This window comes from Tyto alba, unplaced genomic scaffold (genome assembly GCF_018691265.1).
Source record: "Tyto alba isolate M040663 unplaced genomic scaffold, T.alba_DEE_v4.0 Super-Scaffold_41, whole genome shotgun sequence".
Lineage (NCBI taxonomy): Eukaryota > Metazoa > Chordata > Aves > Strigiformes > Tytonidae > Tyto > Tyto alba.
In genome coordinates, this window is record NW_024881317.1 from 18,044,283 (window position 1) to 18,068,486 (window position 24,204).

The 24,204-nt window shown below is 41.3% G+C and overlaps 2 protein-coding genes across 2 annotated transcripts in view; one reads left to right on the plus strand and one right to left on the minus strand.

Moving 5' to 3' along the window:
• OTUD7A (OTU deubiquitinase 7A) overlaps nt 1-17,521 on the minus strand; it is a 201,551-nt gene extending 184,030 nt beyond the window's left edge. The window contains exons 1-2 of the mRNA XM_032990301.2: nt 17,433-17,521; nt 16,564-16,616 (exon numbers count right to left, since the gene is read on the minus strand). The gene's annotated coding sequence lies outside the window, so the exon portion shown is untranslated. The remainder of the gene's footprint in view (nt 1-16,563; nt 16,617-17,432) is intronic.
• Nucleotides 17,522-17,634: 113 nt separating this feature from the next.
• On the plus strand, nt 17,635-19,661 carry GCNT3 (glucosaminyl (N-acetyl) transferase 3, mucin type). Its single transcript, XM_042804097.1, has 2 exons — nt 17,635-19,014; nt 19,429-19,661. Exon 1 carries the CDS (start codon nt 17,643-17,645, stop codon nt 18,930-18,932), a length of 1,290 nt encoding a protein of 429 aa, XP_042660031.1. The 5' UTR covers nt 17,635-17,642; the 3' UTR covers nt 18,933-19,014; nt 19,429-19,661.
• The last annotated feature ends 4,543 nt before the right edge of the window (nt 19,662-24,204 follow it).

The following is a 24,204-nucleotide window of genomic DNA, read 5'->3' on the forward strand; positions in this document are numbered from 1 at the left end:
AAGGCCTTTACTAGCACAGCAAGTGATCCATGTCACTACTATGAAATAAAGAATGGCCTATATCTCTACATCAGAAGAGCTGCTGGCCAACCCCTGTACTGAGAGGCAGTTTATCCTGAAATTAGCTATTATGCCACCTCCTTAAGTACCATAAGGAAAACTGACCTGATCACATACTTTTATGCTGGCAAAATTATGTTTACACTGGAGGGCTTGCCAAGATGGGGATTTTGCCAGGCCAAATTTAAACTTAAGTTCACACAAATGCAACTACTCACTACGGTTAATGAAGTACCACCTTCAATATCTTCATCTCAAAGAACTGCTAGGGCACCTCCCTACCTCAGTATACTTTGCTTCCTCTGAGACAGAGGATGAAGCCATTTCAGCAAGATCTGTCCTCTGTAAGATGGTAGATACTCTTACCATTTAAACTGGATTAGAATCTTGTCTACTTGTTCCCTTTTCCTTCCTTAACAAAGCTCCTGCCACTTGGTTGTGAATTTGGCCTCATTCTCTTTGTTCTAATGCTGCTGCATACATGGCATACTTATCGCAGACAGGACCACTGCACAGAGTAGGGACCAGTTGAAGAGGAACAAGGAACAGGGGTCTCCATGCCACTGAATCATAGCCTCACCTAACCCCTACATCTGCTGTGGGAAAGTCATCTTTGTTGCACCATGAGAATAACTGCTGGTAGTTCTCTTCTGAGGCCAGACGGTTAGTTTCAAGATGATCTTCCAACTGACTGAATTTTAGCTTAATTGCCCCAGCACAGGCAGGATGACACTTATGGCCATTCTGGACAGCAGCAGGGATCTAGGCGTGACCCAGTCTTGCAACCTAAGAGAAGCTATATCAGAAAGCATTTCATGACCCACACCCCAGGTCAACCCACAAGGAATTACATACAACAGAGCTCAGACTGTGGCACTTAAGCTTTTGCTGGACCCTCACCATCTTCACAGCACACGCAGGATAGCAGGAAAAATAGTTCAGCTTCATTTCATTAAACCATTCCTACGAAATCTGCTGGCTGATAAGCAGCTGTCACAAAAGCAAACAAGGAAACTCCAGAGATGCAATTTCCATGTGAGTCTGTGCTTTGCACAAGACTAAAAAGAATAAAGAGGGGTCATAATAGAGACTACAAGGAATTCTGAAGGAGATAGAGAATTTGAATGCCTGTATTGTATATCTAGTGTTCTGATTAAATTCATGGGTCCTAGTCAGGGAAGATACTACTGCACATTTTTCATATCTCTTACATTCGCAGGCCTGATCACTCTGGGTGCCCAAAAATATTCATGAGCCAAAATGCCAATCTAAATGAGGAAGATTATCTGTACAATTAAGGCTTACCTTATTACATGGCACCTCATACTGTAAAAGAGATTACATAGTGAAAATATTTAACTTCAGAAAAGCCCTGTGAGACATGGAAGATCAGTTCAACAAAAAGTATAAAAATGAAGTATCAAAAAATGAAATTACATTGCTTTTCACCATGCCAAAGTCTGCCACTAAACATGAAATTGAATCTTACTCTCCAAAGTCCCAGGATAGCACGCTGAACGTCCTTGTCTTCTCTGAGGCAGAAACAGTCTCTTTTCTTTTTGCTTACCTGATCTCTCTACTATTAGAGAGAATATTAGCACTGGAAGTATACTGAAATACATGGATTATACCCAAGCTGTACCTTTTCTCAAAATATTAGCTTCCAGATTAGTATTCTGTGAAATCTTTAGGATACCTAATTGAAAGATGGCATGATCAAAATTGATGTCAGTCATTAATTAGAATAGAGCAAGCTCTCACAGCATAGCTATAAAAAGAAACTGCAAAAGTATTTTCTCTATTAACTGAAGTTATATAACTTTTAGACTGTTAGAAGTTCAGACTTTAGCCCAGTATACATGCACACTTGTGCTTTACTGGTCATAAATGTGGACTTGTAACTGCTACCTAAATAGACATCAGAAGAGGCAACTGAAAGGCTTCCCTTAACTCGCACACATACTTTTTTTTTTCTTTTTAATCCAAAAGTATCCTATTTTCTAATGAAAAGCACCACAAAGTAAAAGAAAAGATGGAAAGAACTGAAGGAAAGTGTAATCTGTCTGAAAAATAACTTAATTTTACTTATTCTAATAAAATATATTTTCTAAGTATAGGCATGAACTGATGAGCTCATATGAAAGAAAGCATTTCTACTGTAGTCCTTTCTGGAGTTCAGTGAAATACTTGTGAGAGAAAGCATGTGGAATGCAGAGAAAAAACAGTCTGTTATCACTGTCCATCCCCCCACAAAAGGCTTATGTGACTCTGACTTCTAGGTCACCAAAATAATCCGATATAGATCAGTGAATATATGAGAATATAGTCTGCAGCTGCTGACTGGCTTCTTCATCAAGCTGGAATCTTGACTCCTTTTCTGGTATGACAGCTATCATTACAGTCATCCTTTCCACTGCTAGCACAGACAGAACACAGAAGAAGCAGACCTGCCCTTCCTTTAACAAACAGGTGAGTGGGCTTATTTCATCCAGGTAAATGCTATGCTAGAAGCCATGGTGTTCTTTAGGAAAAAAAGAGACATTAAGTTATTCCTGCATTGCTAAGCAGGCACTTGCCCAAGAACATTGTATTCACATGTTTTAAAAACACAAAAGTTGTTCTGTAGTAATTTATGATCCTGTAAGGTGACAAAAACTAATTAACTTTGCCTACTCATTTCATAGACTGAATTGAAAATCTGCACGACAAAATACACCTGGTTTTGCTTGAACCACACGCATACAGCCAACAATAGTTTTTAACTTAAAAAGATAGTTAGATTACTTTGTGATTTGATTCAAAACCAGCACTGCACAAAACAAATAAATCCACCCAGAATTTGTAATGTTTGAGATGAGTTTTGACACAAAGCTGTTCTTCCTTTCTAACCAGTAGTACTGGCCTTGGTGATTGTTTTAGTTTGTGATTATTTACTTTTTTCCCTTGAAGAAAAAAACTTCCTTTTCGTTTTGTTTCCAGTAGAACTAACTCATAACTGAGAAATTACTCCACACTAAAAGGAAGCTAAAGTCCTGTGTTGCAGTAGGATAGAGATTTGGACAGATAGGAGTGCATGTATACTGAAAACAAAGTCATATCTAGCTGAGGGAGACTATTCAAAGATATAAATTGAGAACACAAAAGTTAACAGGCAATGTGCTATACATAACTTCAGTGTTAGCAGCAGGGTCTAGTTCAAATATTCATTGAGAGACAGAACAGGATTTGTTGACTATGGATGGAATTTCTCAGAACACTCTTATACTGATGCTACTCAGCAGCATACTGGAACCCCCTTACAGGCTACAAAGGAACATAGGGAATAACTAGATTACATTTATATTAACTACTAAGACACACACACCTTTTTCACCACTGAAGTGTGTAATACCATTGACTATCACATCTGACACTGCTCAGAAGAGACATTTTACCTTTATGTTAAATATATTTATATGTACATAATATAAAAATTACTTAATTGAAGTTCAGAACAAGCAACTGGCAGAATGTCTCACACTCATTATTTGAATCATCTGCTGGAAACAATAGAAGAATTTCAACTACAGTTGAACTCTTCACCTGCAATTGAAGAACAGGGCTAGTCGAGGGAACGTTGCCAGTTTCCTGAGCTGTACATTAACTTCAGTCTAGCTAGAAATAAAGAGTTGACAGTGGAACACTATTAGAGGTAGATCCTGCAATATATACTGGATTTGCCAGACCCTCTAACTCAGCTGGCAGACAGAAACTCTTGATGATACAGTTAATAAGTTGGAAATGCTACATCTACCTCAAATGGGTCTTTGTCTAATTCAGTTCCACTATTTAGCCCATTCACTTGGTGCTGAAGGTTGTGGAGATATCCACCAGCTCTGGAACTCTGCTAATTTTTCATGGATCCTGAAGTTGAAAGTAAAGCAAACAATGCTAAAGTGACTCAAATATACAGAAATGGCTTGTACACAAGTATGACATGCTTCAGGTGTACTTTCTTGGGGGATTTGAAAACAAAAACGTTTTAAAATTTTTTATTATTAATATCCTCCCCTCAGCTTTATTCACCTTGCACTACAATCGCTAAAGAAACAGCTGTAAAGTGGGACACATGCACCTCGCAGGTATTACTTAGATATACATTTGTAACTCGGTACTCCATCTAAAAGTCTTTTGACCACATTTGCAGTTTTAAACATGTGCAAAAAATTAGGAGCAAACGGAAAACTGATGGCCTACAGGTAATCCCAAATTAATCACTAATGGAAGATCCAAACACAACTGGAAGCCAAAGAGTTGGACAAGCCATTTACATCAATCCCCTTATGAAGAATGGAAAGAAAAATGGACTTCTGCTGTCAGCCTTGAACAGAAAATCTCTGCTCAGTCTTGCTGAGAAAACTCTATAGATTCCTGACTGTTTAGTATTTGTTGGGAGTTTAGTACCTTGTCTCAAAAAATAATCCATTTTTCTAACCCAACATGCAGTTCACTGTACCTGTTATGGAGGTAACAGACAACTAGTATCTGCTTATCTCTCCACGTGCAGCACTGTTGCCTTCTGCTCACATCTCTTCTCTAATTAATGCCTCTCCATATCTTAATTTCTGAATGTACATAACGTGAGTTTTGAAGCTTACAATTCTAACTATATGAGAAACAGTGTTTAGACCCAGAGAGTTTGAATAGAATCACTGCAATTATGTACAAAGTCCAACAAGACTAGCCACCCAAAACCAGCATTTAGATTCTCACTGACAGAGAACACAGACAGCTGTGAGTTGTCCAGCCCTGCTCTACCTCACCTACACACCCATTGAATCAAAGGCCTCACTGAATATTAAGCACAGAGATTCCTCTCCCCACTAGGAAATCCAGGGCAACTCTATAATTGTGATTTACCAGTAGTTAGGGGGTTCTTTTGTCTCTATGTCTATGAAGGGACCTCTATCCCCACCAAAAAAAAAAAACAAAACACCACCAAACTCACACCCCACAAAACCCCATCAAGCCAAGCCAACCAACTAAACAAAAAAAATCAGGTAGGAAAATATGCTGTAGTCCCTGAAAACACGCTGTATTCCTGATATGCTTTATTTATCTGTTCCTTCAAAAGAACAAACCAAACCAATCAGGACTTGCCGCTTCTGTCTGACATGTCTGACATGCAGTTGTATACTGCAGACAAACACTGATGAAGTCTATATTATGCACAGAAGCTGTGTGAAGGGGAAGCTGGACGAAGCTACAGAACTGAAAGTGTATGGCAAAGTCACTGTGAGTCAAGGAGTATTCCGTTCTCAAAAGCTCAATTGTTTGTTGCATATTGCCCATACTCTTTTGGTGTTTTTCTGCAGTCACTAATGCAAGTTTTCTTGATTACTGCTAGCCCAGAGATTGAGCATTGTCTCCTCTATGAAAGGACACAGGGTTCTTAAGTGCCATTAGCAGGTGACATTCAAAACTAAGAAAACACAACATCCCATAACATGCTCAGCTGTGAAACTCTGCACACAAGCCCAGCCATCTTCTGTGGTCCATTCCCTCACAGACCTCCAGCATTCACAATTCTAAAAACAGTATAAATACGGTGATCACAAAGGAAAAAGTGCATCACTGTCACCTATTGTTCTCTACCAATCCAAGGTGAGAGCACATGTATCAAAAACATACAATTCCTTAAGGCCTATATGCATGAACCATCATTTTCTAGCTAAGCCATTTTCATTCAGGCACACAAAACCTTTTTGGAACCCCGTGTGTGGTTTTGCTGCATTTTTATCTCAGACATAGGCAAGCATTTGCCTTAATATTACATTTGGTCACTTCTGGTACTTCAGAAAACAGGAGAGGCAGCTCTCACTTACTGATAAAAAACTGTCACTTTAGTTCCTGTTAGAGTTAACTATATTTTCAACATGCCTCAGGCAGAACATGCTGAAGTAATGGCAAAACTACACAAAGACCATAGTTCATACACTCCTGTGTGTGAAACAGTTTTTCCTCTTCTTTGGTGAAGAGAGTTTAGTCTCTGACATGTATTTTTTATTCAAATTAACATAACCACAAACACCACATTTACTGATCTAATTTTCTGCTGTTTGCTAAATATTCATGCTAGTAAGTACAAATATGCCTGTCAAGTCTCAGCAGTAAAACCATGACAGTATCACTATCCAGACTTATGGTTTCAATTACATTAACACCCTTACAAGAAATATTATAAAAGTGTATTTAAAAAAAAAAAAAAAACACAAACAAAACAACAAACAAAATAACAACAAACCACCAAACTATTGACTACAAATACCCTTCATTTATTCTTGTCCATTAGCTTTATCAATAACGGCTAACACTGTGTGTCAGCAGCAGATGGACAATGCTATCAGTATTTTAGCAATTCTGTCCTGCAGTGGTGTGGCAGAGGGCATCATGCCACAGTGTCAGTCAGTATTTATACATCAGTGCTAGAATCTCACCATTTTAAATGCAGAACACTGTAGCACTTTTGCTGTATTAGTTTCAAGTAGTTTCTAGAAGATCATGAACCATAACTTTTGTAAAGTAAAGGAACATTAGTACTTTTAAAGAACACATTGTTTCAGTATGTCATCTATTGTTTGCTAAAACATACCCTTGCAAAATGTGGTAGGCTTTTTTGTTGTTGCTTTTTGTAAGTCTAACTGGGGAAGGGGGGGAAGGACCAGTTCAAACTTACCACCTTGATTGAACCCAGCCTTTATTGCTCAAGAATTGCTCTACAATTAGTCAAATAATCAATTTCCAAACATTCTAATCCTTTATGTGCTTCAATACAGCAAAATATTTCTACCCTAAACATTTTTACATATATACCTCAGGAATCTTGACATATGAAAGTGGGGTGGGGTATGGTTTTAGTGACAATTCCAGCAGCTCTTCTATGAAACAATCTGCAAAATTTCATCTCAGTTGTGACTAAGAAAATGGCCTTATAAACTAGCTAAGTTAACTTATGTGAATCAATTTTTAACTGAAAATATATTTTCTGGTACCCTCTCACTCTTTTGCAAGCTGTATAATAACTAGAGATGCAAACACCTATTGGAATATATATTTTTATTCCATAACCTTAAAGGCTTCAGTTCTACAACTTTCAGTTGCTGTGACACAGTTCAGAGATAAAGTGATGAATTGCTACTCATGACAACAGAACAATTGTTTTAAATAGATGGGTGAAATGACCTGGAAACACTGTTCATTGCTGGCATTAGACAATATTAAAGACATCTGAAAAACAGCAGAAATGGCTAGTCACTGGAACTCTCTCTCATTCAGGTATATGGATTATTCCAAAAATAACAGTTAAGACACTGCACATTTTTTAGCTACCTAATGACTGAACAATTTAGAACTAAAAGGTTCAGGTATAAACTACTGAAATGATCCCTGTTTGAAGTAAAACACAAATCAGCTCCTCTGTTCTTCCTCTCCCCTCTCAGCCTGTCTTCAATGAAAAAGAGTTCTTAGGTTCATAAACCTCAGTTCAGATTTATTGTCACTGCTTTATATACTGGCCTCTAACACCATCGCTGCTGAACACAGAATCAGCAAAAAAGACTTCATTCAAGCTTAAAACCGAAAATAGCATGAAAAAAAGAACATGCCAGCATTGTACCTTTTAAAGAATGAACTACTACTCTGCTTGCCACCCTTGAATTTGTAATTAAGGTGTTTCCCATAGGTTTACAATTTGTTACTCCTGCAGGGCTAATGACCTAAATCAAGTGCCAGAATCATAAAGAAAGGCATTTTCTTACCGGCAGAAAATAAATGTTAGAATGTCAAAAGTTGTTGGGTGTTTTTTTTTAATAAACTTATAAAGTAAAAATACATATGTTATTCTCTGATTTATGAGTCAGGAAATACTCATACCTAGCACTACCATAAACTACTTTGTTCACATAAAGATAAGCTCAGTCATGCTCACCTGCAAGCACTGACAAACACATCCTTCAGTCAGTAGCTGTCAGCACGTCAGTCTTTCAACAGTAAGTGATCTTCAAAAAACAGTTTCACCTTTGGCCCTTTCTGTAGGGGCAGGACACACTAGCACATAATAGATGCCAAAGGAAGATGAAATTGTTGTCTGTCTCATTAGCACTACTTGTACAGAACCATTCCACAATCCAGGTCCATGTATTCAGGCACTTCCCATTATTTTCAAGTGGGATACTCAAATATCTTAGTGGTTCTAGACCTCAGTTGCTTACCTACTGTACAGAAAATTTATCTTATGCTATTGCTATCTTTTTCCCTGGAGTTAGTTTACAGTAGCGTGGAACTATGTCCACAGACAGAGAAATAAAATCATAGAATGGTTTGGGTTGGAAGGGACCTCAAAGATCATCTATTTCCAACCCCCTGCCACGGACAGGGACACCTTCCACCAGCCCAGGTTGCTCAAAGCCCCGTCCAACCTGGCCTGGAACCCTTCCAGGGAGGGGGCAGCCACAGCTGTTCCGGGGAACCTGTGCCAGTGTCTCACTCCCCGCACAGGGAAGAATTTCTTCCTTAGATCTAATCTAAATCTATCCTCTTTCAGTTTAAAAACCGTTACCCCTCATCCTATCCCTACACTTCCTGATAAAAAGTCCCACCCCATCTTACCTGTAGCCTCCTTCAAGCACTGGAAGGCCACTCTAAGGTCTCCCCGGAGCCTTCTCTTCTCCAGGCTGAACCCCCCCAACTCTCTCAGCCTGGCCTCCCAGGGGAGCTGCTCCAGCCCCCTGAGCATCTCTGTGGCCTCCTCTGGCCCCACTCAAGCAGCTCCGTGTCCTTCTGCTGTTGGGGGCCCCCGAGCTGGACCCAGCACTGCAGGGGGGTCTCCCCAGAGCAGAGCAGAGGGGGAGGATCCCCTCCCTCACCCTGCTGCCCACACTGCTCTTGCTGCAGCCCAGCACACGGTTGGCTCTCTGGGCTGTGAGCACACATTGCTGGCTCACAGGCAGTCTTCCATCCACCAACACCCACAAGTCCTTCTCCACAGGGCTGCTCTCAATTCATTCATCAACCAGCCTGCTTTTGTGCTTGTGCTTTTGATTGCCCTGACTCACGTGCAAGACCCTGCACTTGGCCTTGTCAAACTTCATGAGGCCCATCTCTCAAGTTTGCCAAGGTCCCTCTGGATGGCAGAGACATGACTATGAAGACATGCTATGAACATGCAAGGAATGAATTAATAACCACTAAAAGCCTTCAGGATTTTCTCTGATATAAGTGCAGATAATATTTCTTCTAGCTTTGCATGAGAGGAAGCAAAAATGTCAAGTGTATAGGAGATTTTTAAAGGGAAAAAAATAAGAAGGAAATAGATCACCTGAAATAATGAAAAAGTAGTACAACACTCTCCCTCAATCACTTTCCCCCTTCCCACAAAGCAATTGCATATATATGCTGCTACACAGTGGCGGTCAAATGGCAGGGCATTCAAATGACCATGAAATACTTGGGTATCTTTCCAGAACAGCAGCCAAAATGAGAACAGCACACTGCAGGAACCTCAGATGGAACTGAACCGCCCACAATGGTTCTAGAGTAGCAATCATCTTTCCCCAACTGATTCCTCTTGTAGCTTTGCTTATATTCCAGCTCATGAGCGTGAAGGTAAGAAGCACTCTGCATGAATCCTACAGGCACTGAAGCAAAATTTACTGGACTCACTGAGCCTAGGACACACCTATTCAGCAACTGGTTAAACTCCCTGCTGAAAGTATTCTTACCCAGCTGTTGGACTTTCAAAAGCAATCAGAGTAACTGTAGCTCTAAACATATTCAGATGCATTTCTGGGAAGCCATAGAGACATGAAAGAAACATTATGTTACACAGAAGCTTTGGACACAATCTATATGTGAGCCTTCATTCTGTGCATAGATATCATGATGGCAGACTCTTTATTTATGACCAAAACAAACTGCACAGAACACTGATAAATTAATTCAGTTCCACCAGAGAAGAGAAACACCTAAAGTTCACTATTTAGACAGCTGCTAACAAGGCAAGAAACAGAGCTAATGTGCTTTTAAGGTTATTTTTTGTTCAGATACAAGCTCTCTCAGTAACACTTCTGTCTATTTCAGGAAGTCCTTTATCTCTTAAGAAATAATCTTTTCAATAGGTTAGTTATCATGGGTTCTCCATTGTGAGAAATGTACAAAATTAAATTCTTTTTGGTTCTTTATTTCTATGTCCCTGAACTCCTCTATTGTCTATGTAAAAGAGTTCTGTTTGCTGTTTTGTTTGTATTTCCCATGCTGTATGAAGCAATCCTTTTCTAGAAACAATGAGGCATGAGCTAATGTATTTATTATCTCCAGTATCACTGTGTTTTCTTTGTGTTACATCCTTCAAGAAAAATCAGGTTATTTTCTTCCCTTAGGACACAGTCCAGTTTACAGTGTTGGGCACCACAGTCAGAAACAGTGCCAGTTTTAAGAGTGGTTTAAAGGAAATTTTTGTAAATATCTCTACCAGCTTCATCCCACTTATTTGCCTGTCTCTTCAGCAATCTGCAGAAGGTGAGTAATGCCTTATCCCCCTATTTTGTTGTATTATAGAAAATGTGATATAGGAAATTCATTATACCTTATCATCAGAGCTCAGCTTCTGTGTAAAACATCAGGTAATAAATAACATCCTGCTGACTATATGTCAGTTATGACTATTTGCTTAAGCCTACTTCAAAGCCATTCTCACCGTTACTCCATACAGTCCAGCTATTTTGCTTTGGATAAAAGCAGAAATCCTTCTCCCCCTCAGTAAGATTTCCACAGAGGTCCACAAGCAGAAGAACAATGAGCCTGCAACTGTGAGCTTGATTAGCATCAAGCAATGCTCAGTTACAAAATAGGAACTGCTATGAATACTACAAAAATTATTGCATTTTGATTTTTTTTACTTACTGTATGCTGCCTTTTCATGTTCTTTCTGAATCATGTCCACACAGTGGCAGACCCAGAGGTATTGCATATATTGATTTGAAACCATTTTTCACAAACCAGCAATGAAGTAGAACTCTAAAAAGAAAACTGATATCCAACAGTTTCCTCAAAGATTGACTTAATCTCTAATTAGTCATCAAAATGACAAAAGATAATGCTAGTGTGGATGCAGCATTAGTAGCTTGTAAAGATACGGGTTGACCTGTTATAGAGTACAGGACTGAGCCACACAGTTCAACTGAAATTAAATGGAAAGAAATCCAAAACTAAAACCTGTAATTAGACAGTGTTCAACTTCAAAAATCAAAACCTATATAAGACCATGTTCATCATGTTAAAGTTTTACAGATAAAGTGTACCCACATAATAAATATATATTTGCAAAAGGTTTATTATAGTTACTTTGAAACCTCAAGGCTTTCTTGTTCACACACACCTCCCCACCCACCCCCAGGAAAGCAAGATGTGTCAAAGACTCCATACAAAAAGAACACTGGAATTTTGGTCTTTGAAGATATATAATGGCTAGGTTATCATAACGTTTTCCAAATGTTTGTGAGTAATTTTAAAACTACAAAACTTAAAATTATAAGCCAAATATGATTCTATTATTTTGTAGATAAGTAACACAATACCAGCACAGTCAGTGAAAAATAAAGGGCTGAACAGCCAAGAAGATAGAAATGTCATTTCTTGTCAGCATAGTTCACGGGAAGTATTGATTAAAAGAAGAACAGTTCTTTTGGAAAAAATCCATTTCTACCTGACACAAACAAGAAAATTCCCTAGGTGAACATGCATAAAAAAAGTAGAATACAGCTCTTCACAACAGAATACAACATTTTAACACAAGGTGTGTACTTAAGAGCAAATTCGTATAGAGTACCTTTAGAAACAATTTTGCTCAAGCAGCAGCCAGTATGTTTAATGATACTTTATTACATAACCAAAAATTATAGGAATATCAGAGCCAGCCCTAAGTATTCTTAGGTGCGTGCCTGCAAAATAATTTTACAGGCCTCATGCTGGTAGGTATTTCTCACATAACTAATCCATATGACTCGGAAGAGAATCAGCAAGCTGATTCTCTGTGGGTTTAGGTTACCTGTTATCTGTAAACCTGGATAATCATCGACATGTCTTTGACTTGTTAACTATATTATAAACCACCTTATAGTTGTAAAATATACTAGTGGACACCAAGACTAGAACCATCAGCCTCCCTATGCAAATATGTAGCCAACTGAGGGTGGGAGAGGACTTAAGGGAAAGACAAAAGCAAGGGAAAAAGTCATGTACAACCTTTTTCTTACCTAAGTCACACCCTCATCATTCACCTCTGCACACTCTCTCCCTGCCATTAGTATAAGAGGATCAATTTACAAACAAAGGTTCATCTACTGGGTTACCATAGCAATGATTTTGTAAGGAGGCAGAGGGGCTCTCTGTGATAAGGGACCAGAAGCTGCCCCATGCCAATAAAAAGCTAAGACAATCAGTGAAGCTGGTAGCACCTCTGTGAAAACACATTTCAGAACATTTTAAGGAAAAAAAAAAAAAAAAAAAAGAAAGAAAAAAAAAGGCTGCTTAGCAGTTGGTGGGGTGGAGAAAGTGTGAGAAACAATCTTACAGACAGAGGCCAGTGAAGAAGGGGGAGTGGGAGAGGTGCCATGAAGGAAGCTGCAACCAGGAGAGAGAAGCCCATAAAGGAGCAGGTTTTCTGACAGAAACTGCTGCTTGTGGAGGACCCACACAGAACAGTTTGCAAAGGAAAGTGCACTGCTTTCCTATTACAATTATGCCTCATGCACACACTTCCTTCTATTTAAGGCTTCACTATCTAGATGACACATACAAAACAAACAACTATTGGACACAAAGGTTAAGTGAGAATTATTATGATGTGAATATAAAATTCCTCCTGTTGACACAAATGTCCTGGAGAACACAGAAGTTAGCCGTCAGCTAGTAATGCCTACAAAGCAGTTAGCCAACATGGGAGAAACCACATCACAATGCACACTACACCTTCAAGTGAATCAGCAAGAAATAAGGCTGTCTTCTGAAAACTAAGGGAATATAAAACATCAGCAGAATGATAAAGACGACAGTGCCCTGATAACTTAAAAGTGGTATTATAGTTTAGAGGCACAGTTCTTCAAAATTCCTACAGACTGGTCTCTAACAGATTGCATAAATTCTAACCAAAAAAAAAAAAAAAAAAAGAACCAAACAAAAACTATCAAACCATTTGTGATCAAGAACCTAAACCCAAAATTCTCAGCCCACTCAAGCAATGGAGTACAACACACAAGATTTTTCTGTATCATGCACAAGCCTAGTCTCAGATGCCTATTTCATTAGGTTAACAAAACTTAATACTCCCATATGTTTCTCAAAAGTCATGTGAAAGAGGCTGACAGTATAACTATATATACAAAAACCCCTTTCCTTACACATTATAATAACCACCGCTTCAAGCTGATTTCTCTGAGTGAGCTCTGTATGACCCTCTCTAATAATGCTCCTTTCCCAGGGAAAACCCAACTCCTCCTACAAGCTAACTGTACAGGTGAACCCACAGAGACTATAAGCCTTGACATCACAATCTAAATTTCTACCAGGAGCTTCACCAGGAGTGGCACCATCAGCAAACAATCTCACAGCATTTTTTTTCCCCTTGGAGAAGCAAGCAGAATACATGTTTCTTCTCTACTCTCCAAAGCATTTATCTGAACCACAACCTAAAACCTGTGCAATTAGGCAACTAGGTCACCTTGTGATGATTCCTTTTATCCCTTAGAAGTCAAGCTAAAAAAGCAGGAACTTCTGGCTTGATGTGGCTTATTAAAATGGAAGAAGGTACTAAAAGGTACTAGGGAGATGTGGCACCTAGACTTATCAAAATTTTAACTGAGAGTCTTCACACTGACGAAGAACTCTTCCTTCTTTGATATCAACAGGGGAATTCTGGAAATGCATAGAAACACCAGCCTGTCTTATAACAGCACAGTCATCTTTAAGCCACAGCCATTAGTGCCAAATACCTGAATTCCCCTCTTCCTTCACCATTTCAAATATAAACAACTTTAGAGGGTTGCAATCTATCACGTTTTTGCAAAAAGTACACCACAAGAACCTTACATTATGTAATGTCTCACAGATAGTATTCTCAAAGATTATTATCTAAAATATGATTAAATCATCCTCCTCTTACATTGTAATCTACTGTTGTATCTCCAGGCTATTGATCTCTTTATCGAAGCAATCAAGTGGCTGCTGGTTACCCTGTAGACAGTGACTCACTTTTAAACAGCCACTTTTGTATTCATTGTGACACATATCATCACAAAACAAAGTAAAAGCCAATAATTTTAGCTCACAGTTTAAAGTGAAGTATTTTGGAAGTTACAGTTACACATAAGAGTATCAATATTAACAGTTTTTAATCCCTATTTAGTATGGAAACGAGTTCCCAAGTCTTGGACTTTACCAACAGCTCATCTACTGTGGTCATGCAGCAGACCTGCTTAGCAGAGAATAAAGCAAATGTTTACCTGTGTTGATCATGCGGATTACCACTTGCTTTTAAGAGAATGCACAAAGATTAATACCAAAGCACAGGAAAAACTGGCGTGCCAAATAACAAAGACGTCATTCAGAGAGGGTTGATCAGTACATATAGTGTGATCAATTTAGTGATCAACTGGTAACTGTTATGGAGGTTTTTCAGATTTTCAGCTAAGTATTTAGCTTGGACATTTACATCTCATACTTTCCAAAGGAGACAGTTTTAAGAATTCACCCTGAAAATAGGCAAGGAAGCTATTTCAGCCAGTAGAGGTATAAGCATTTCAGACTACTTCAGTTTGCTGTGCTTTTTTAAACTTAAGAACCTATATTCAAAGAGCTATGTACCACCGAGTAGATGATGTGTGGTCCTATGGCCACACTGCCAACCACTGAAACCTCCAGAAGTTTCAAGTTTCTTGCACTGAACAAGTTCAAGATGTTCACACTAAGCAACAAACTTCTTCCAAAGAAGTTTCATATTGATGAACCTGTGATTAAACTCACAGAATGCTGACAAATTAATCCAAAATAATTATTTTCCTTACTCAGTATAGGGCTTTCCTTGAAAAAAAACATTTACTGTCAGATAAAGTTATCAACAACGATAACTTTTCCAAAAGTAATTTTCCATGTGGCTGATACTCGTCAACGTGTATGAGAGCATTTACAAGCAGTGTGTTACTCCTACAGCCTATTCTCTGTCTGTCCATGCATGTGACTTCAGCCATTGCCCAGTGTAAAATTAAATATAGCAGCAATTTGCTGTCATTTCATACACTGTCTCGGGATATGGGTTTGGTTTTTGGTTTTGGTTTTTTTTTTTTTAACCTTTTAGCACTGTTCAGAGATAGAATACACCACTGGCTTTCTGAGTATAGCTGAGAACACTGAAAACACGTTTTTCAAGTCTCAGGTTAGACTTACCAATTGCTGACTCTTAACACAGAATTACGGATGATAAAAAATGTGATTAAAGAGTTATAGTTTCTTTTCAATTTCCTGAAAAATACCTTTGGAAAAAACACCACTGCATTTCTGAAACATATCACCACAATTTTTGAAAAATTACTCACAAATGCACATTACTGGAAATAACTAGAGCCCATTTAAGAGCTCTCATGTGCAGTCATCATGTTTTCAGCAATTCCTGCGGGATTAAGAATTTGAGGATTTCTTCCACCACACCCGTTACAAGGCATGACAGATACAGATCAGCTAGAACTTTAAAGCAGAAACAATAGTTTACAATGCTATATTATATGTAAAATATGCTCATTTTCCTACTCCACAAGCAGTAGCTGTATGAAAAATTGTATCTATGTACTGAAATCAGAGTAGAGGATCAATATAAAGACATTGCTTAAGAAAAAAGAAAATCCCAAGACTACAAGAACTTGCCATTCCTCTGTACAATACTGCAAGGATACAGCCTAGCAGAGGTGATCTAGAGGGGAAGAGCTGCTTGGAAGTGCAGAAGGTGCACGGAGATAATTACTGTTGTCCAACTTCAAGAGTTTCTTGCAAAGTGCCTTTCCTAAGACGCTTTGAAATTACTCAGGTGAACGAGCTCTCCAGTGCAAGCTGAACATATCTTAGAAAGACATTTCAGGGGCAAAGTACAGATATATATAGGTTGAATGTCTTCCTTGCACTGAGAAAGCAGCCAGCCCACCTACCATCTTGCTTACATTCTCCAAGACTTTTTTCCCCATGCTTCTCCCAAGCACATTCACTTTGGTACTTGGCACTGGCAAACTGACAGCTGTGCATATGGGAAATGCTATATATATCACATCATTGCATTTCATAATGTCCATTAGAATTTCTGGACCACAAATGTCTAAGACAATTATTTACTGAATTGGGTAAAGCTAATAACTCAACAAATAACCTCAGTGTTGAAATTGGGGACATAACTGCTGTTTTCCAGAACCTGGGCAGAACTCCACTTACGTCAACTGCCCTCCGTCAAGGTGCAGGTTCTGAGTTTGGTTCCTTGATACATCCTGAGAAAGAAAAGAAAAAATAATTACAATAAATACACCTTTGTATCTTGGTAAAATCCATCTCAGAAATATTAACTCATTGAAACTGGCCCCTTTTTGACAAACATGGAACCAAATACCACACTGGGTTCAAACCACAGTGTGGTTCAGGATGATTGCAAAACCTAGCGGACACTATTTAGTTCATCATGGCACAAGGTGTATTTTCGTCACTTGCAGTTACCCCTCTTTTTCTATTAAGTGATACTAACTTAGTCAGGATGCGCGTGTAGGTGCATGCAGGAGGTCCTGACACTCTGCACCAATTTTCTCCCACTCCTTCCTTTAAGCGGGCATTTTGTAGCAAACTATTTATAAACTGTGGCCTCTGTCTTCACCCTCTGCTTCCACTGTAGGAGCAGAGATTCCACTTTGCTTTCCAGTTTCCAACAGTCCAATTTCCAGTTATCCAACATCTTTTGCAACAATTCTTCACTAGAGCTCAAAACGCTCCCTGCCCACAGAAAGCTTGCTGCAGCTGAGGCTGCCGGGCTTCTAGACTACAGCACTATTGCTGTGACTCCCTTGACCTCTAAGCTGGAATGATGTGAACCCTGGGGAAGCAGGTCAGATCCCAACGCCACCTCTTGAAATCTTTTTTTAAAGCGTGTTACATGGGGTTGGATTCTAGAGGATTTTTCCTTGGGTTACAGAGGGACAGGAGTAAAATAAAAAATTTTCTTTTAAACAGACGCACAGGATACACAACCACCTGCGGCGTTGATAAAACCCAAGGCAGTCACGCCACGGGGAGGGAGGAGACTTCCTTTTACTCACCTGCGGTTACGCTGGGATCGCCCTGCCACTATTTCAGCACGACCCAGGAAGCAGGCGCCCGGGCTGCCAGGTTCCTCTGGGCGCAGCGCCGGCCCCGGCCCCGCGAAGCCTTTTCCCCCGCTCAGACCGGACCCCCGAGGCGGGGCGGCGGCGGCGGCCGGGCCGGGCCGCCGGTGGCGGAGCGCGGGAGGCGGGCGGGCGGCGCGGGGCATGCGGCTGTGCGAGAGGCCCTCCCCGGCGGCGCGGCGGCGCTGCGCGGCGCTGCTCGGCTCCCTGCTGCTGGCCGCCGCCCTGGCGCTGCGCAGCGCCAGCCGGCCCTGCCCCGCCGCCCACCCCCGCTGCCGGGAGCGCCGCTACCCGGCGCTGGAGCTTTCCGCCGGCAGCGGGATCAACTGCTCGGGGGTCGTCCGCGGGGACGAGAAGGCCATCCAGGAGGCGCAGCTCAGCAACCTGGAGGTGGCCAACAGGCGGGTCGCCCTGACGCCCGGTGATTACCTGAACATGACGAAGGACTGCAGCAGCTTCAAGGAGACACGGCGGTTCATCGAGTTCCCGCTGAGCGAGGAGGAGGAGGAGTTCCCCATCGCCTTCTCCATGGTCATCCACGACAAAATCGAGATGTTCGAGCGGCTCCTGCGGTCCCTCTACACACCCCAGAACGTCTACTGCGTCCACATTGACAGCAAGTCCCCGGCCACCTTCCAGAAGGCCGTGCGGGCCATCGTAGCCTGCTTCCCCAATGTCTTTGTGGCTAGCCACCTGGAAAAGGTGATCTATGCCTCCTGGTCCCGGCTGCAGGCCGACCTCAACTGCCTGCAGGACCTGTTGAGGAGCCCTGTGCCGTGGCGTTACGTCCTCAACACCTGCGGCACCGATTTCCCCATCAAGACCAATGCCGACATCGTCCGTGCCCTGAAGATGCTGCGGGGGCGGAACAGCATGGAGTCGGAGAAGCCCTCACTCATCAAGCAGGCACGCTGGCAGTACCACCACAAAGTGGGGCAGCTCATCTCCCGTACAGCCACGCAGAAACTGCCGCCACCCCACAACTATCCCATGTTCACAGGCAACGCGTACATCGTGGTCACACGGGCCTTCGTGGAGCACATCTTCAAGAACCCCACGGTGCAGCAGTTCCTTGAGTGGGCCAAGGACACCTACAGCCCCGAGGAGCATGTCTGGGCCACGCTCAACCGCATGCCTGGCGTGCCGGGCGCCATGCCCCAGAACGACAAGTTCCAGCTCTCGGACATGAACGCCCTGCCCCGCCTGGTCAAGTGGCAGTACCTGGAGGGCGACACCAGCAAAGGCGCGCCCTACCCGCCCTGCACGGGCCAGCACCAGCGCGCCGTCTGCATCTACGGGGCAGGCGACGTGCCCTGGCTGCTCCAGCAGCATCACCTCTTGGCCAACAAGTTCGACCCCCAGGTGGACGACGCCGCCATCCGCTGTCTCGAGGAACACCTGCGCCACAGGGCCCTCTACGGCCGGGGACTCTGAGGGGAGGCGGCGAAGACCCTCGCCAGCACCTGCCTCCTTCCATGGGCGACTCCAGCTGACGGCGCCTCGGGGAGAGCGGGAGGTGCCGGAGCTGCGGGGCGTGAGGCGAAGCGGGCGCCGCCGAGCTGCCTGAGGGACCTTTGCGCGGGGCGGGCGGGAGGGCGCGCGCGGCTGCCTCCGCGCTCCCCTCAAGCGGCCGCGCGCGCAGGGGCGGCGGGCGAGCGCGGTAACTAACGGTCGGGCCGGGCCCCCCGGGGAGGGGGAGGGAGCCCCGCCGGAGGGGGTCGGTTCGGCAGGCCCCGACCCTGCCTCCTCACCCCCCAGCGGCCCCCGAGCCGCGGGCTTCGCCTCGGAGGCGGCGCGGGGGCCCGCCCGGCTTTCTGACAGACGGTCTTAGAGAAACGGGGCGGGGGGGGGGGGGGCGGGAAGGGGATTGTTTTTCCATTCTCTTTCTACGATCGGGTCGTAAAAGTGATCCTAGGCTCTCTGGTTGTAGACAGGCAGGGCCGAGTTATGGACCACGGTGACTCCAGAGCCTACTAGAAGCAGAGCTGGAACTACAATTCATTTGCTTTTCTACAAAGCACCTGGCAGGCCACCTGCTGCACTGCTCAGCTTAACAGGGAGCTGCTGCTTTTGCACCATGTGAAAGTTTACTTGCTGTCAACAGCCCTTAGCCATTAAAGAAAAAAAAAAAAAGCCTTTAATAAAATCAAATATACTGAAATAGGTGGGTCTTTGGTACTCTGTATCCTGTAGTCCTCCAAGGAGAACAGGTTCTGTGCCTAGACAGAGCCATTGAACCAATTAACCCCTCTGCGCCCCACTGGTAACAGAGGGAGAAGGATGCTGATATAGTTAATGGTGTGCAAACCTACATTTTCCTAACATCTTCATCTCCCTCCCCCCCAAAAAAGAGATTTTTGTGTGGAGTGCTGTCAGTAATATAATTGCCATATCCTGTAGCATATCTGGCCTTTTAGATGAACAGAACAGTCGTCCAACACATGGTTGTTTTCTTAAGTTTGGGGCACGGAAGGAACCCCAGCCTGATACAGTGAAAGACTGTTGAAAGAGGGACCTCTCTATTGTACCTGTAAAGAAAAATATATATTTCAGGTTACTTACAGATTTGTTAACAGCAATTCACTCTGTAACTATGTTTTAACTTCTTCAGCTGTTTGTTCTCTCAGAAATATGTATTGCTTGCATACACTATTTAAATAACAGTGTTTCATCTATTATTGACAGATAATGACCTGACCAAAAAAAAAAATGTTACAGATGGAGAGACAGAGACAAGTATTTAGATCAAGGTGGGGGGGAAATACAACTTAAAATCCGTTCCATGATAAGTTTTAGCAAAGGCAGAATAATTTTGCTTTTAATGTTACTTGTTGCAAACTATGCTCTTCCTGGTTAGACCTGGAGATAGTATCTATGCATTTATCCACATCTGAAAGCTTGCCCATAGAATATGAAGGCCTCGAGTGAAACCAGCATACCAGAAAAACAGCTTGGCAAAACACTAAGAGGGACAGCAGTTGCCTAACAATATAGCCTTCATAGCCTTCTCCATTCAAAGAGATCACTGATCTGTATGACAACAAATGTTCTGGCACTATTACCTGGAGATGTGAACAACTTACAAACTTCCACATCCAGTTTTCTTGATACAAAGAAAAATTTCAGTTTCTGTTGGTGTTACTACTCACAGCTTGATTTGGTTCCAGAAACAAAGGCGCATCTTATGCAAGTTTATTTTCAACTCACCCTTCTCCTTTTAATAGTGACTTATCCCTTCTGAAAGAATGAGACTACTCCCAAATTCAGAAGGTGAACTAAGACAAAAAGATTCTTACAAAGGAATGTTCTCAGCATTTCCTCTTCCAAAGACGTTAGAATCATTAACCAACAACCTGAACTTTAAATAAACCACCAGTTGTTGAAGGAGGAAATATGTTGCAAATTGCCATTTACCTTTCAAGATACGCTCAGCAGGAAGGTGAAACTATAATTCCAAAATCTAATCACAGATCTTTTTAAAAAAAAACAACTCACCTGGCTTTTAATTTATATTTTATTTCCAAGTGGCTTTCACTTTATTTGTATGAGAACAACCTAATGTGAGCTGAAACTGGCATAATACATATTTATACAGTGAGTCCATAAGCAGCTCTCCTGAACTGTAGTTAGGAGGGTCTATTTCCTTCTTGCTTTGCATTTCCTTCACACTCTATATGATCATCTCTGAAATGTCCTATAACAGAGATGGGTCAATTGAAATAAATCCAGAGGAAACCAGATAATAAATTCTGAAGAAACTAGAAGCAAACATGACCTGTATGAACAAAATATCACTGAAATATTTGCAGTCATGAGTAAAACTGATTCAGGGAACAAGGTTAGGGTGTCCTTTTTCTTCTGACTACAAGAGCAGTGACCATGAAACATTAACTAGACTCTCAGTGAACTATTTTCCACTTCCTTGGAGGGAGCAGGGTCTTTAGCGTAAGTTGAAAGCCAAAACATTAATATATCCATGACCTACTGCCTTACTAAGCCATAATGGCTAATTTATACAGTAAATTTATCTTTGAGCAAAGCTATTTTTCTAGCAAAGATCACCCCTTAAGTTACAGTGAAGGAAAAGTCCACACCTCCCAGTACAGTCTTACTAAAGTTAAAACGCTTTTTACAATGCTCCAACTTTTCTTCCTGGCCGCTGCCCCCCCAGCTTTTAGAACACAGAAAAACAAAACCAAGTCACTAGTACCTTAACCAAAATACTGCCTCCTAAGCTGCTGAGATCCTTAAAAGCAAATATCTGTGTTTCCAGTAACTCATCTACCTCATTGAACCCAGTCATTGTGTAAAACTACATAATGATCTTAATTAAACTTGTCTTCTGGCAATTCAGCATAATATTTAAAGGAAAGTGCAGAGCAGGAAGAGTTTATCAGAGACACACAAATTAAAGCCAGGTATTGACATCCCTGACTGAGCAAACAGCTTGCTTCAGATAACATCCTGTTTTGCACACTTGCGGATTTCCTTTTTCTCAGAAGCCATGTTTAAACATAGGCAGTCACCCACAACCACTTCTGTATTGGTGTGTATTCTTTCATTTTATTCACTTTCTTTTAGTTAATTTACTTCATAAATAGAAATATTTGTTCCAGCTCAAGGTCAAAGTGCAAAGGTATATTTTACTTTCTCTCTGCTACTGATAGGTGGAAGCAACTGTGACCTTCCTGAAGAAAATCAACAAAAAAAACCCCAATAAATTAATTAGTCCATAATACTACAGGCAAGGAAGAACCAAATAGGCAGCAGTAAGTATGCTGATGCTGTAGCAAGTGAGATGGCTTATCTTCCCCTGGTTATTAAAATAGCTTAGTATACCAAAAGTTCAGTTAACACTTCTAGGCATAAATTCAACAAATCTTCCAAGAGCACAAAGCACATTAATCATTGAACAATAATTGAACACGGAGGGATTAGTTGAAATTCTGAATGCAGAAAACAGCAACTGGCAAGGAAGTTATGGAGAATAAAGCCATAAAAAGCAGGAAGAATATTGGCACCAGATCCCCTTGCCTTCCCTTTGCTCCCCTCTCCTTCAGTGAACTGAAACAGCCTCCACAGAAGTAGCAGATCCAGGGCGTGGACAAACACCATTCCCGAAATATGGTTAGAGCTAAAAAGAATGTGTGCTGCCAAACTAGTGCCAGAGCTTGCGTTAACAGCTGTGGGGTTTGCAGGAATTCATTCCTCCAGAAGCACAGGCAAGCTTCTCTTCTGCAGTGAGCGGGCAGCAGTCTTCATCCCATAGGCAGATACTCCCTGAGGCATCACTGGAGCAATTCCAGACATCAAAAAGGTTATTCCCAAGAATTATTTACACCTCAGTATGTCTCAGGAGCCATTTTCTAATGAGATGGCAGAGTTAACAGGGTAAATACCTTATGTTGAATGGGGAGTTAAAGAAAAAAGGATAGTTTAGAAACAATTAGGAGTGAGTCCATAGGCTACAGAGAACTGGAGATTGAGAAGTTTCTGTCAAGAGACTGGAAGAGACTGCAGAGTTGGAGGTAGGAACAGCAAACTTTTAATACTTGTGAGGCCTGAAATTCAGTTTACCACATGATTATCAGAGAATAAAAAATGTTTAAACCTGGAAGATTGATTCTGACATAGAAAAAGAAGAAACCACAATACTGATATATATGTGCATCCTTGAAGATGATGACCTCAACAGGTACCTATTGGACCATTCAAATGAGAGCATTAGTCTGTTCTGGTTTCAAAATTGTTAATTACCAATCTGCACTTTGCAGCAAAGGACATTTAGCATAGATATAAGACAAAAAAAATAATGAAAAACTTGGAACAGTCTAGCAAGCAAGTTTGTGAATTCTTTTTATCACTTGAAGTGAGGGAAGCAGAAGTTAACCAAACCCTGAATATATGTCCTTTGATGTCCAAAGGTAGGATTTAGAGAACCGTAACATATCAGTCTGAAAAGGTATTAGAAGAAATACTACAGCTTTATTACTTTAATTAAGACTGGGCAACTGACATGGGGAGAAAGGTTTCAACATGTAAATTATTCTCCAGTTTTGACACAAACTAAAGATTTAGACTGACCTGAAAACAGTTACCCCTTGATTTTCCTTCTGTACTGTTTCCAGTTACTAGTGGTCTGTAAGTAGCCTACTTTCAAAAATAAATCGATACTGCTGAGGCAGCCAGCATTCCTATGACCACACCTGAACAGTCACTGCTGTTAAACTAAATGAGCTGTCAGTATATTATATTCATACTTCTAGTGAACAAAATATTTTAAGGGTTTCTTGATTTATTTAGTGGAATGTGTAAGCCTAACAAGAACCAAGTAATCTATTTGATATCTCAAAATTCATAGCTCAAATCTTTCACTGGAATCCTGTTGGCCAGGTACCCAATTAAATGTATTCCCCATAAATACAAAAAAAAATATAAAAACATGAAAACAAGCAGCACTAACAAATATTGAGAATATACTACAATCTTATGAGACTGTTTCATTATTTCAATTTGATTAGCTGTGCAATAACATTAATACTTGGATTAATGTATTATTAGCAGAGGGTGCCAAATGGACAAATTTATAGATAAAAAGATGCAGTAACAGACAAATATAGTGGCCAGCATGAGCTGCTAAGCTTTTGTTGAGGTCATCCTCCATCATTCTGAAACAGCCATTTTTTGCAGCACTATTCAGTGCAAC

Excerpts from the sequence above, each read along its gene's own strand:
- GCNT3 (XM_042804097.1), top strand. The coding sequence starts at position 17,643 with ATGCGGCTGTGCGAGAGGCCCTCCCCGGCGGCGCGGCGGCGCTGCGCG.